Raw genomic sequence first — 15,752 nt, forward strand, 5'->3', positions numbered from 1 at the left:
TTCCCTCAGTACGGGTGCAGAGCATCGATACGTTAGTGCGCTCGTACTGTCGTGCCCGCATGTCGAGTGATTTCTCAATGGACATTGCTTCCTTGACGAAGTCGTTTACTGTTGCGGGTGGACTCCGAACCAGGCCTGCGAAAAGCTGCTCCTTTACACCCTTCATCAGCAATCGCACCTTCTTCTCCTCCGGCATGCTCGGGTCTGCGCGACGGAAGAGGCGTGTCATCTCTTCCACGTACACCATTACACTTTCGTTCGGAAGTTGGATGCGATTCTGCAGAAGAAGGTCGGCCTTCTCCTTGCGAAACGTACTGGTGAACGCCTGGAGAAATTCTGCTTTGAATGTCTCCCATGTTTGGAGGCAAGATTCATGGTTTACGTACCATGTCCTTGCAGAGTCTTCCAGAGCAAAATAGACATGACGCATCTTTGAGTTCCCGTCCCAAGAATTGAATGTGGCCACCCGGTCGAACTGGTCGAGCCAGTCCTCGGCGTCCTCATGGGGTAGGCCATGGAAACGCGGCGGATCCCGTTGGTGGTGGAAAAGGACTGGCGCAGTTGATGCTGGAGGATTCATTGCAGCAGCGCCGGCACTCCTTGTTGACTTGTGGTCGGGGAGCAGCCCGAACTCGGGAGATAGACCTTGTAGTCGGCGGCTGCCCTGGTGAACGGGCGTGTCTACCGGGGGTGGTCGACCTCTGCTGGAATCGCGGCTTGATGGGGGCGTCCGGTACATGAAAGATGTACCCAGCAGCTCCACCAGATGTCACGTCGGTTTAAGACGCGCTAACGCTCAAGGCAGTTTGGAAGGCTCCCAAGAACGTACGGTGCCGAGTCCGACGGTGGCGAACTTCGTCCTTTTCACTTAATGTCCTCACGTCGTCGTCTTCAGTAGCGCTAGCGTCAATATATACAAAAGTTGTACCCTACCGGTACACGCCTAAGGGGCAGAAACGTGGAGGCTAACAAAGAGGGTTCAGCTTCAGTTAAGGACAACGCGGTGAGGTATAGAAAAACAATGGCAGGTGCAACGTTCACAGGCCGGAAGCGGGCATAGTGGCCGAAGGAACAAACGCCAGTTTATGAAATCAATAGGAATAAATTGCTTTGGGCAGTGCATGCAATGCGAAGGCAAGATAGCCGCTGGTCCTTAAGGGCAACGGAGTGGATTCCAAGAGAAGGCAAGTGGCGGCAGAAAGCAAGATGGGCGGATGTGATTAAGAAGTTTGCTGGGATATAGTGGCCGTAGCTAGCAAAATAGAGGGTTATTACGAGATACATCGGACAGGCCTTTGCCCTGCAGTGGGCGTTATCAGGCTCAACATTATGATGAGTAAATAGTTTGTATGCAACGAACAGAACGCTGATTAGTCACTAATTCTCCCTCCCCTCTTTTCCTATTGATTAAGATGGCGCTCGCGTCCTTCCAAACTTTTGGTACGCTCGAGGTCATGGGACATTGAGAATATAGGGCGGTTAGTTTTTTTAACTCCATCTCCAAACCGACTCTTATCAGTTGTGCTGTTACCTTGCCGGCTCTTTTTTCCAGTTTGTATAGCTCCTAAGGGTTCCTTTAGTTCCGCTGGTAAAACTTGGACGTCAGCCGCCGCGTTGGCTCGGTGGTTACAGCGCTCGGCTGCTTGCCCGAAAGACGCGTGTTCGATCCCCACCTCGGCGGATAACTAGAGGCCCGTGTACTCAGTGCACGTTAGAGAACACCAGGTGGTGGAAATTTCCGGAGCCCTCCACTACGGCGTCCCCCATAGCCTGAGTCGCTTTGGGACTTTAAGCTCCGATGGACCAACTGAAACCAAAACTTGAACAATATTTATTGGGCTGACGTATGCCCACAAAAAATTGAGCAAGTCGGCGGCGGCGACAGCAGCAAACTTGCTCTGCTGTCATCGCATTACACAACCATCGCATGTGCGTGGAGGACGTGCAGAATGCGTCATCCTTGCTCAAAGCTCTTGAGTAGCGCAATGGGTTCCATAGAAGGCTACGCCTCGCCGCAGCTGCTAGGCTTTTTAAGCAACCTTTGCCGGAAGTTGAGCCGGATAGACCCACACATCAGGCGGGAACTCTCACGCTACACGAAAACTATTGGCTACTATCTGATTTCGGTGTTCGCAGAACGGTGCGCACCGATGGATCGCTCTGAAGAAGGCTGGCGCAGACTGCGTTTGCGCGCTCCCTGCACGCGGAAGCAGCGTGGAAGTCGTAGATCCGACTGGGCAGGCGATGCACGCCATTTCACCTAGAGGGCTCGCAACTCAAAACCTCTGAAGTCGTTGTCATTGATTGCCCATAGGCAGTGTGTACTGCAGATTTGCTTACATCGCTGCTTCCACCCCATGCTTCTGGTACCAGTTTAGACGCTTTTGTCGAGTCGCGACGCACGCATGCAGTGCGTTCGCTGCGGTGGCGCAGGGGTTGTGGCGCTTGGCTGCTGACCCGAAAGACGCGGGTTGGATCCCGGTCGCGGCGGTGGAATTTCTTTGGAGGCGATATTCTAGAGGCCAGTGTTCTGTGCGGTGTCAGTGGACGTTGAAGAACCCCAGGTGGTCGAAATTTCTGGAGTTCTTCACTACGGCGTCTCTGATAGCCTGAGTCGCTTTGGGAAACCCCATAAACCAAACCAAACACGCATGCAGTGCTTCACCTTGAAGCCTGTCAGGGCGTGTTAAGCAGGCGGTGAACTGCAGTTTCACTGCCGCCTTTTTATTGCTTCTTTATATTGGGGAGGAAGAAGTCGACACTGTTATAAGGAGGGGGAGAGTGATCATGTAGTTTTTCGATTGCGAAGGCGAGATGGCGGCAGCTCCTTGTTCGTTACGAACGAATGGTACGGCCACCGTTGTTCGTTCCATCTGACACGCAGTGTCGTAGCCCTTATACATACTTTGATGCATCTCCTCCTTCGGTCGGACTAAGCGAATGTTCGTTACGAGGCCGCCCGTTAAAAGTGATCTCGAATCTATATTAGGTGCTTCGGTTTTAACGCCACAGCCTTTAGGCTCCCCTGTCGCAGAAAAAGTGGCGTCGGTGTGGGCCGTAGGCGAAAAATTCGCGAAAAATCTCTAGAGAAGCTTACGTAGGTGGCAGATGAACCCCCTTGATTGGCCATGCACAAAGGGATGCGAGTAAACTTCCCACCTTGCAAGGTGCTAGTTAATGAACGATTGGTTGCGAGAGGTTGCTCAGGAAGAGCAACCCGGATCTCGCAAATCCCACGGGCGGCAGCACATGCCATCATAGGGCAGTGGCGCATGGCTTAACCTCTGCAGCCTTCCTGGCAAAGGTAGTATGAAGGCTCCCAGGCAGCAATGACTGTAAAGAAGGGCGTGCCCTTTCCATATATAAGGGTACGAACCCATTAACGATATCGCGTCATACCCTTAAGGCGGAGCCTAGGAGTCCCTTCAAGTTTTTGGTGTGCTTCTAGAAGCGGAAATTGTTCACATGTCCAATCTTTTTTTTTGTAATCCCTATTTTGTAGCGAAAGCTGCACTAGGCTAACAGAAGCGCATTTCGCGGTGCCTGGAACCGGCTACTACAGCGCATGCGCGATTACCATGGCAACCAGTACTATGGCAACCATGGTACTGCTCTCTCGTGCCCACGCACGAGAGAGGCCGGTGCGGGGTCAGAGGCTGGCGGCGGCAAAAGAGGGTTGGATGCGCCGTAGAGCGGCAGCGGGACATAGTAGGCGCCAAAGCCTTGGGTTCTTGGGTTATGATGCTCAGCTGCTGACCTGAAAGACGCGGATTAGACCCCGGCCACGGCAGTTGAATTTTGATGGAGAGGAAATTTTAGTGGTCCGTGTACTGTGCAATGTCAGTGCACGTTAAAAAACCCCAAGTGGTCGAAATTTCGGGAGACTTTTACTACAGCGTCCCTTAACGCCCTAAACCAAACTATCTGTTGGTTTGTTGCCACATGATTTTGTGCCGCGCGCCGTTGCGAATTGTCTCCTAGGTCTGGTCAAGTATTTATCGGAGGACACTTTCCTTGTTTCAGGAAGAATAAACTATGTATGCATCTGTGTTTCCAGTGTGGATGTCTATGTATCTGTTTAATGTCTGCGGTTGCTTCGCTAGCGCTCAGCCCCGGGACACTGCCCCCTTTATCTTCACCTTTGACATTACGCGGGCTCAGGAGAGGTCCCGATCGCTGAGTAACGATACAAGGAATGGCATTCCAACTTGAAGTTGGGGGTGAGCGCTTGTTTGTCTTTGTGTCTCTTGTGCTCTGTTGTCCTGCTGCTACGCCCTGCTGAAAACGATGAGCATGCACAGACAAAGATACAAGGTGAGTGGCGTGGCGCTGCTGAGGATGTAGAGACGTCTGAGGTGGGCCCATCGATGCCCAACAGCCGAAAGGCAAGGCTATGGCAGCGCCGAGTGATTCGCGCGGTGGTCGTCGTTGGGTCGTCATCTGAGTCCGGTGGTCAAGGCATGCGGGGGTCGAAGAGAGCGGATATAATCACTTGGATCTTGACTGAGCCGTCTAGCGCGCGTCAAACACACTTGCATGGGGAACTCAGTGGATGGAATGTGGCGGAGCTCCTGGCACCTCTTGATGGTGGCCTCGGTCGTTCCCCCAAAATGTTACGGCGCGGCAAGCTGAAAAACTGAGAACATGGCTTACGGCGAAGGAATAATTTAATGGCAGCGGGCTTATCGCGAACGCTCCATCCAGTGTGGTAGCCCCTTTATCGTCTTCTCCTGTGACAAGATCAATTTGAAATGGTGAAAAGCACTAAAGAAGGCTACCCCCCCCCCCCCCCCCCCCCAGGAAGCATTGGAAAGTGGGGGAACGCTCTTCTCGTCGAGAAAACAGACACCACAGATGCATATCTTAGTAATCGCCCTAACCACTGTGCCCTGAAAACTCATGAAAAAGGCCATTTATTCTGAAATAACGCCGTTCCTACGCTGCAATAACTTTTTCCGAGTTTGAAAACAACCCTCGTGCTGAACTCAACTAAACATTTGTCTTCATGACACTCATACCGCCTTCGATATTAACCTACCAACTGCTGCTTGTTTCCTAGACTTCACCGAGGAATTCGACAAGGTACATCACCAACGTTTGCATCTTAATCTCTCTGAATTGAGCCACTGGACAAGTATTGTTGCATAGACATATCCACTCGCCTTAATCGCTCTCAGTTTATCTTCGTTTACAATCAGTCCTGCAGCCCGCATTCAGTCAATTCAGGCGTTCAACTGTGTTCCGTCCTATGCCTCCCGTCTTTCTCAATCGCATTAACGACTTGTCCCAGCCTCCATCTTGTCACAATCGCGTTCTCGCTGATGTCTGCGTTATTTATCGCTCAACGATAGACTCTTCTGACCAATGAGCACCTCAGAATAACTTAATTGGCTTCTAAGCTAGCGTTCGTAGTGGGAGATGATGCTGACTGCCTGTCTAAACTACCTCTGTAACCGTGTTGCTGTCTATTAAGTAGTTTATAACGCCACAGGTGATCTCGTTGCATCATAAATGCAAAATCGTTATCACTTCTCATCAACTATCCCTGCTTTTGCAGCTGGCTAACATAATATGATCGCCTAATAAAGACTAGGGTCTTAAACTGCCATCGTTGAAAATTTCCACAACAGGACAGACCAGAGTCATGCAAACAAATCACAACTAATGTGGAATACGACCGGCCACCCGGAACTTTCATCAGGTATGTTTACCAGGGTGGAAAAAACAGCGCAAACAGAAAACACAGAAAAGAGGGGAGACACTATAAGCGCTGTTTACCAGATTCCATCGAGCTGGGCAATACCGTATAGGGTCCGCAGATTAATTCATTGCTCGCATCCATCTGATGTTTTTACATCGTCTTGAAAGTTGTAGTGAGGTGGGTCTTTTCCTTTCTACGCTCCATCGCATTTTCATTCTTGCTTCCTTGACAAGTTAGTTCATCCCCCACTGAGGCTAGAACAACATTTCTCCGCATTCCAACCACGCATATCCCATCTCATTGGTCACCCACTTCAGGTTTCGAATCAACTTGCGTAATTTTATCCACTTTTACCAATGCAGTTTTTTCAGGCAGCAGGTGTCTGCACCGACCTACCCCCCCCCCCCTCCCTTGCCGATATTGAGGCTATAATAACCTTCCTAATCAATTTCGTCACTCCTGCAGCTTCCTACACAACCCAGCAGCGGTATTTGAAGGAAATACGATGAGGTGAATCGAAAAGCGACGAATCAAGCCGAGCGGGTTGTCCTGCAAAGAGGAGGAAAATCCTCAAGCCACGAAAGCACAAGAGCGATTTGACGGACTACCTGGTTCTGCACGGCGAATGTACAGCGCAAGACACACACACAAAGAACCGAAACAGTAAGGAGCCACAGCGTTGGTTCAGTGGTTATGGTGCTCGGCCACTGACCCGGAAGACGCGGGTTCGATACCGGCGGGGGCGCTCGCATTGCGATGCAAGAAAATTGCTTGAAGTTTGTGTACTGTGTGGTGTCTGCGCCCGTTAAAGAACCCCAAGTGGTCAAAATAATCCGGAGCCTTTCACTACGGCGTCCCTCATAGCCTGAGTCGTTTTGGGACGTTAAACCTTAATAAACCAAACCACAACCAGAGCCCAGACGAAGAAAAGTCCTCTTGTCGAAACGTTGGCAAGCATACCGAGGTTTTAAGGCGGAAGCCTTTAATGCCTCATCGTTGTAAGCAGGAGTTGTCGACAGAAAATGTCACGCTTTTCAATTGGTCGAAATGCTCGTGACCTCACAGTGCGCGAATTTCAAATGGGGCCAATTGTACTTTGGCTAGTAACCATGCAACCAATCAAAGGGATCGTATAGTGATGCTCCAACTAAGTTGGACTGAGTTTAGTTAATTGCTTAATTAATCAATTAGCCTAATTAAGATAGAGGAGAATGAAGAGGTCAGAAGAGAGAGAGACGCGCGCCGCAGCGACAACAGCGTCCGCGGAAGGAGACGCTGCTGAAAAAAACAGATAAGTACGAAGCCGCGTTCGCTCCACCACCACGCACATCCCGACTCAGTTCGACGTTGCTCGTTTCATATACGTTGTGTCGAACATCCTAGACAGTTCCAACAATTGACAGGTGAATGACAGAACACGATGGATAGAAATACAATAATATAAATATGAAATAGCCTAATTAACCTTTCTAGTTAGACCGCATAAATCAATAAAACCGAGAACGAAATTGGTCGAGTTGGGGAATCGAACCAGGGTCTCCGGAGTGCGATACGAGCACGCTAGCCACTCCGTAATGCCAGTTGAATGGTTTGGAATGAACAAAGGCGCGTCTAGCTAATACGGCGTCTTCGTTCACTCCAATCTTCCCCCTTTCCCTTACGGCGAGGTGCAGGTGTCCACCCAGATATGCGAGAGAGATACATTTCCTTTCCTCAAAAAATAAATTTACCGTCCAGCAAGGCGTACAGCCGAATTGGCGATGGCGTTCTGTGGACTCCCTGGCAGCGTTGCAAGACGCTGTCGCGTTCCATTCTTACAGGCGAAGCTTAAAATGTTAACCACACATCAGTAACACACGCAGACAGCCAATGGACGCGTCATTCGCTGGCAGCACTTGAATCATCATTCACAACCACATTCGTGACAGAATGCTGCACTAAGGCTTTCGCCTTGCACCACTTTAGTCGCCAAAGTGACTCCTAATTTTTTCCCTCCCGTGTTCACTTTGTGAGCATCAAGAACCATCTGACCAACCTCTCTCTGCCGTGGACTGAAACCAGAAACAGTGAGACACACGGGCGCTGTGTCTCTCAGTGTTTCTGTCCCTTGTGTCGGTCCTTTGCACTGTACATTCACCACGAAAGCAGCCCGGGAGGCCACACGCTCTGCTTACCTCGACAAAAAAGAGCGGGTAAAGACGGAGCACACTCACCAGCCGAATGCCATGACCACTAAAGGCAAACAATTACCAACTCCTAGAACGGCTCGTAGCCGCCCCGGGATGCGCAACGCCTTTCGTGGAGTCCACGCTTTCACGCTTGCGCCTACTCTCGACGACTGGATAGAGAAATTTTTTAATGCGAAGTTTAGCGTATCGGCCGCCGGCACCTCGTGCACTAGAGATTTGTTAGATGGTGGGCGTAGTTCACTTTTCATTGGTGTCCGCTGTTTCTCACTAGGAATCCACTGTCAGACGGGCCGAGAAATGCGCATATTCATTTCCACCTGGTGCATGACATGCCCGTGATGAAGAAAAAAGTTCGCCCTTAACCTTGCAGTACTATTCGCGAGACCCATTTACGCGCTCTCTCATTTAAAACCATGATTTCAGTCGATGAATAATCCTTGAGTTGAGACTTCGAATAGTTATTGATGTTGTGAAAGTGGCGCGCCGATGTGAAATCATACTCATGCTCATGCAAACGCTAACGCACGCCATCGTCTCTCGGGCTATATCGACACGCATTTGCCGATGTTTCAAAATAGAAATGTCTGTTAATGCGCGATTGTAGACAGCGCGAAAAAGACGGGGACCTTGGAAGAACAGAAAGAGAAGTGCTGCGCTCGTCTTTGTGTTCTTCCCGTGTCCTCGTCTTTTTCGCGCTGCCTACAATCATAGATTACCAACCCGCCCAAGCGTCTATTTTAGCCTGCTAATGGGCATTGTCAAAAGCAAAAGTTATGGGGTGGACTTACGTAACTTCAGGAGTGGAGTACTAGTGTTTTAGATTTCACTTTTGTCGCAGCATCTGGCCGCCGCGGTGGTTCAGTGGTTATGGCGCTCAACTGCTGACCAGAGAAACGCGGGTTCTGTCCGGACCGCGGCGGTCGAATTTCGATGGAGGCGAAATTCTAGATACCCATGTACTGTGCGATTCCAGCGCACGTTAAGAACCCTAAGTGTTCGAAATTTCCGGAGCCGCCGCGGTGGCTCAGTGGTTATGGTGCTCGGCTGCTGACCCGAAAGACGCGGGTTCGATCCCGGCCGCGGCGGCTAGAATTTCTTTGGAGGAGAAATTCTCGAGACCCGTGTACTGTGCGATGTCAGTGCACGTTAAGAACCCCAGGTGGTCGAAATTTCCGGAGCCCTCCACTACGGCGTCTCTCATAGCCTTAGTCGCTTTGGGACGTTAAACCCCATAAACCATAAACCATAAATTTCCGGAGGCCTTCACTACTGTGTCCTTCGTAGCCTGAGTCGCTTTGGAACGTTTAACCCCCATAAACCTGTATGTCCGGGAATAAACTTTCGTCTGCAACCTAAGCCTCAACCTGTGGCAGCATGTTTTGCAACTTCTTTGTGTGTTTGTGTCAGTTTTGCAATTCTTGGTGCATCAGAAGACACATTCGGAGTGCTATCTGCAGCACCGCGTATTCGCTATTCTGTGGCGGTGCCGACAATTGCATATATCACGTTCCCCTCTGGTTTTTGATATCGAGGCGCTATCTAGGTTGCTGTGCAGAAACCTGGTCGCTATAGCAACCCGGCGGGCAGGCTGTCATGACGTTCCAAGGTCATGTCACCTCTCTCGACCAGTCATTATATTTGTTACGTACTCCCACGGGGGCAGGTTGCTCGCAATCCAGTGGTCCGGCTGCTGCCCGCCACGTTCGTCACGTTATGAAGACGGCCCAAGATTAGTCGACCTCCCTCGACCATTCAGGGTTGCCCATCAGGGCAGGTTCTCTCGGATACCGGTGCGGTAACAACTAACATAGGCAGAGAGAGCTGTAATATTGCTTGTTTACAAAGTTAAATGTGCGTTGAGTTTTCTTCGATGAACCATTCTGAGAGCGCGCCTCTTCGAAACCACACAGCTACAACATACGGCACATAAATTATAATAAGGAAAAAAATACGTACGAACTACGGCGCCCAGAAACTTAGCTACAGAATTTCAAGTTTTTTAAACGATCACCATTCTGCTGTAAACATTATTCAAGAAAGCAAATCATTGAAAGCTTTCAAAAATTGCATCACCATGTATCTGTTGTCACTCCAGGCATAACCAGTCTTTTCGTTTTTTTTTATTCTGTTGTCTCTCATAGTAATTCTCCAACTGTAGATAAATGTTCAAGATGAAATTACGGCAGTTCACTGTTAACCAATCCTTTCTTTATTTCCATTTTCGTTTTTGTGTCTATTTTATGCGCTGAATGTCTTGTGCTCTCGAATGGGAGCAAGAAGGACGTGGACTCTTTGTCAGACATCCATTTGCCTTTTAGTCTGCGCCCTAGGCATCTGTACCATTGAGTTGTCTAAATAAACACTTTGACTTTGACTTTGACTTCTCAAGGTCACAGAACTGGCGCCGGTGCTGAGTGCCCTCGGCGTGCGCGACCTGTTCACGGAGCGTGCCCAGCTGTGGGGCTCGGCGACCGGCGAGAAGCGGGTGTCGCTGATGCGCCACGCCGTCGCCTTCGAGACTGCGCAGACGGGAGGCCAGCCCAGACCACCCAGGCCGACGGCTGCGGGGCACTTCGGCCACCTTCTGCACAATCTGGGCTCGGTGTTCAAGGTGCCGCAGCCACGGGCCCGGTTCTTCACCGTGGACCGTCCCTTTGCTTTCTTCGTCACTTGCGCGCGCCCCGACGCTGTCCTGCTGCTGGGCTCGGTGCGCAAGGTCGCCTGGTGACCACCGATTGAAGATGTGGCCCTGCAGATGACAAGGATGGCGGGGAGTTGCTGACTTTGTCTTCGAATAATTATTGTGTGCTCTAGTTTTACGTTCCAGTACTGGTGTTAAGAGGCCTAGCGGTTGTAAATAAAATTTTTATGGATAGGATTTCCTCCTTCTCTGGACTTAAGGCAAAAGTTGAATTAACATTTCCTTCTCTTTGTATGTTGCAGCAGTACAGCTGATTCCCTGCTGCTAGCGCCCTAATTTACTTGCACGTATTTTCTCCAGTGACGGCATTCCAGTAGCAAAAGTGTAGTTTCTACCATGAAGTAGCAAATATTTGGGAGCTACTCTGAAAGTATAATTTCGTTTGTAGCACAATGTATGCACAACAGTACGCATTTGGGCTAGTTGATGTGCAGTTTGTCTTAGGAAAGAGCGCAAACAACGGGACAAGCTGGACAACAGGACGAGCGCTGGCTGGAGCGCTGGTTTCTCAAGACGGTAACGTATAGGCTTTGAAGGCTTGAGAACAAAACAACGGCTGCTAACAACAGAATTGAGGGGTGCGGGGTGGGGGGGGGGGGGGTGGGGGGGAGTGAGAAAAGTCGCAAAACACAAGAACAAACAACGCCCATCAAAAAATGTTTGTAAACTACCACAACTAAAAGGCTAAGGTGCGGCTTCGCTCGTGTCACGGAACTGCTGATTAAGCTTAGTGATTTTCCTTTGGGAACAGTGTGGCGGATGGTGTGCTGACACATGCTTGATTTTTGGTGTGAATGAGGAAGGCTTCCTAGATTTAGTGTGCGCTCCGGTCACGATATTTCTTTAAGGCGGATGTTTGATTCAGCAATGGAAAAGAACCTTCACAATTGGAGCAGTGAATAGCAAGGTTGCAGCCTGTTGTTGCTGGCGCAGCCTGTCATTGATGCACCTTTCGGTTTGTGATTCGGACGATTTTCCACATCACAACGGAATTTCATATACAACATGCGTTTAATCAAATCAAATCAAATCAAAGTTTATTTCCCATCTAGCACTACAGATGGAGCAATCGTAGCTGCCCTTGGGCAGCTGAGGAGTCTACAATCCTAATTATTGACAGGGAGGCAACACAAGAGTTTATATAATTTAAAAAAAACAAGCACATCAAGGAAGCACCGGAGAATACACGAAACAGCAATACGTATACATAATGAAACTTAAACAATGTTATTCAAAAACAAATTATGTAGTTCACGACGTGAAAAAGAAAACAAGTCGAGGTTGATGTGGATATACCTATTTAGAAGAGATGGAAGTGTGTACTGAAGGCATTCCCTACCAAGATTTAGTCGAGGTGTTGGCACTGTCCATTCTTCGCCACGTCTTGTTGGATAGACTGATTCTTTTTTCCTTAGTTCTGCTAAATTTTTAAGATTTGTTACATTCTTCTTGATTTCTGTTTTAAAAGTAACACTGAGGCGATATTTATAAAGATTATGTGCTTTAATAACTCTGGAATGACAAAAGAAAGCTGCACTTGGATGCCGAAACGGTAAATTATATGCATTTCGGAGATATCTTTTTTGCATTAAATGAATACGTTCAAAGTTAGTGAATGTTGTAGTGCCCCACACCAACTGGCAATAGCTTAAATGCGAGTTGAATATTGAATTGTATACCAGCATCTTAGTTTTTGTGGGAAGTATGTATTTTAGACGGCCTATAACACCAGTGATTTGAGCTATTTTTTTCAAGATATAATTGACATGATAATCCCATGACATACTGGCAGAAAATATGACCCCAAGGCATTTATACTGCTCAACAATTTCTACAGCCCGCCAGTTTAATATAATATTATCGTGCGGTGGGATAACTTTATTTTTCGGCCTAACTATGACAGCTTCGGTCTTACTCTCGTTTATTTTCATCAGGTTAACTGCAGACCAGACCTCAAGAGCTTTCATTGTGGCATTGTATTGTTTGATATGTTCATGAACATTTTCACCCGAAAAAAATACGCTCGTATCGTCGGCATAGATGAAAAACTTTGTATTATCGCTAATGTTGACAATATCGTTTAGGTAAATATTGAAGAGTAGAGGCCCTAGCGTACTGCCTTGGCGGACACCGCAGGAGAGTGGCTTCGGTTCAGACCGTATACCATTTATGTACACCACTTGCTGTCTAAACGACAAATAAGAACTTAACAATGAGAGCGCTTTTCCTCGGATACCATAGTAGTGTAATTTATTTAGTAAGATTTTATGATTTACCAGGTCAAAAGCCTTTGAGAAGTCCACAAATACACCAATGACAATAGCTTTGTTTTCAAGTTGCTTTATTATATATTCCTTTTGTTGGAGTAATGCAAGTTCAGTTGATTTGCTTTCGCAGAAGCCAAACTGAAATGGTGTTAGCAAGTTAAATTTATGGATTAAATTTGACATTCTTAGGTGGAGCATTTTCTCAAATGCTTTCGAAAACACTGGCAAAATAGAGATTTGTCTGTAGTTGGCGAGGGCGTTGCGATCTCCTTTTTTGTAAAGAACAACAACTTTTGCTAATTGCATTTTTTCCGGAAAAACTGCAGTTTCTAAACAGATGTTAAAGATGTGAGCAAGTATGGGAGCAATTATGTCAACTACATGCTTGACTGGCCGTATTTGGATATCATCAATGTCACAGCTACTGCTATTGTTAAGATTTGTTATCACCGACACTACTTCGTCTACCGTGACTGGGTGCAGAAAAATTGTTTCATCATTCTGAATTCGAACATATTTGCAAGCGTCAGATCCGGCAGCACGTGTTACAGCACGGGTAGCCAAGCTCGTTAAAAAAGTATTGAATACATTAGCCAGTTCGACGCCAGAAACTTCCTTTCCATCAATATTTAATTTTGCTAATGCAGTGCGTGAACTGTCCCGCTGCAGAAGTGTATTTAATCTCGACCATAGTACACCATTTCGAGCATTCTTAACATCTAGAAGTGACACGTGATAGGCTGTTCGTGCAGACCTCAGTTTTTTAGTCAATTTATTCCTATATTTCTTTAATACCGCAAGGTCCTCAACCTTCCGGCTGCTCAAAAATTTTCTATACAGCTTGTCTTTCATTTGTATTTCTCTGCGAAGCTCTGGCGTTACCCATCCCTATTGAAAAAACTCTGCGTGAGTTTGCACGAGAACAGTGATTTTTGTACGATCACGTTCATTTTGCACACAAATGCGCAGAAATTGTGCGTTACCTGTACGCATTCTGTGCGTCCTGTGTGTATATATGCGCGTACTGTGAGCTGATAGACGTTCACGCACACTCTTTGCGTGTAAAAAATCGTGGACTCTCGTGGAGAACTCTCTGTACGTGGACATCTGCGTGCTGAGAGGGGGCTTGCCGAAGCTGTGCGTGCTTATGTGCATACTGAGCAAGCTCAGTGAGGCTGCGTGTGGCCATGTGTGCGTTTGCTTGCTTAGTAGCAACTTGTCGAGACTGTAAAGGCCCATTTAGGGTTAAAGCAAACAAAGTTCGATCATTCAGTTAATGATTACTTCTCAATAATGAGCAATAAGCTCACGTTTTGCTGTTTTATAATTTTCGTCTTGGCGTAAGTACCCATTAATCATTTTCAACTTCAGCAAAGAAATAACCAAAAAATTATCTTTTAGTGCAAAATGGTTTCCTTCGATACTGCAGGGACCTGTACATGACAACATGCACACTGAGCAAGAACTTGTCAGCATTGCAAGTTCATAGTAAAATAATGTAAAAAACAAGCTGCTAATGACTCTTACAGCATCCTTCAGTTCTTCCTTTAACCAATTCTGAAAGTTACAGATATCTTATAGATGCATGATGAAAGCCATCCAGAGCACTTATGTTGTTGCCCGTCATGCAGACAGCCATATTTCGAAATCAGAAGCAACACAACCATTTGTTGCTTGCACTCGAAAGGAGTCAATCAATGGAATAACTCTGAAAGGGCAACAGTGTTTGTTAGGTGCAACAAACAAGCTTGGGGATATAATCAGGTTCAATCAAACATGACGTGCAGAAAGCGAATTGTGAGCTGTAGCAGAAATGTTACGAGGCAATTTCCAAAACCATTTACAAAGCAATTTCCAAAGTCATTAGCATAAATTTACATACACGTAAAAAGGCCATGTAAGCCTACACGAAAAGACAGTTTTGAATTCACAGTTGGTGTCAAAAGTTCAGAAATTAGTGCCCTCTCTCAATTTCAGTGACAAATCACAGATCGATTAATTAATTCCCAGTATGGCTCCAGAACAAATCCAATGAATCTCAAATGTGCGAAGTATATATACCACATTAGCACCAGCATTGCATGATGCATGACGAAGTATCACACTCTTCATTCTTCTTCAATCTGTTTTGAAATTTGCACTACCACAAAGACCATCTGGATGGACTATGATTCCATCATATTGCAGAGAGTCACATTCGGAGACCAAGAGCAACACAACAGTGTGCTGCACATGAGTGGATATAATGCACTGGGACAACTGTGCACAGTAAGGAACGCTTGTAAGGCGTCGGGTATTTGCTTGGGGAATGTAATCGAGTTCAGTCATGTTTCATGTGTAGAAAGGAAGATAAAAGTTGTAGCAGAACTATGAAATCCAACATCCAATACTGAACTTCCCCAGGTGATCTACACACAAATAAAAAGCACGAAAGGATAAGCTCAGCGGTACTGTTAAGTTTGATGCCCTTTGAGGTTTGACTTGCGCGTCTGTATGCAACCATCAGATACCATCTTGAAGTTACCAGAATGCCCAAAACAACTTTGTTGAACTGTTCTACTCTAAACTGAAATACTTTTCCTTAAAACATTTTTTTTGCAACATGCTGTGTAGCTAATTATAAAATAAAGAAAAGAAGCTGATAAAATTTTCTCATCTGAAACGTACTGATAAGTACACAAATCTGAGTACTTTCAAGAGAGGTGACGCACCCGGTATTCAGTGTCCAGAAGCATACATAATGCAGCAGAATCCTACAGGAAGAAAATTTCTTTTAGTTGACAGATGGCTATGTCTGGTCACAAAGTCAATACCAAGTAAGGCGCATATCCTAACCTGCAATTACATGAAGCTGCATGTGCTTCGTAGGCTGTAACTCCGCCAATAACTGCTAC

At 47.2% G+C, this 15,752-nt stretch overlaps 1 protein-coding gene across 1 annotated transcript in view; it reads left to right on the forward strand.

Moving 5' to 3' along the window:
• Positions 1-10,618, forward strand: part of LOC149326815 (iris-like) — a 54,928-nt gene extending 44,310 nt beyond the window's left edge. The window contains exon 5 of the mRNA XM_089563548.1: positions 10,280-10,618. Coding sequence (XP_089419674.1) covers positions 10,280-10,618 — 339 coding nt within the window. The remainder of the gene's footprint in view (positions 1-10,279) is intronic.
• Positions 10,619-15,752: the final 5,134 nt, after the last annotated feature.

This window comes from Amblyomma mixtum, chromosome 10 (assembly GCF_055824585.1).
Source record: "Amblyomma mixtum isolate Tamu chromosome 10, ASM5582458v1, whole genome shotgun sequence".
Classification (NCBI taxonomy): Eukaryota; Metazoa; Arthropoda; class Arachnida; order Ixodida; family Ixodidae; genus Amblyomma; species Amblyomma mixtum.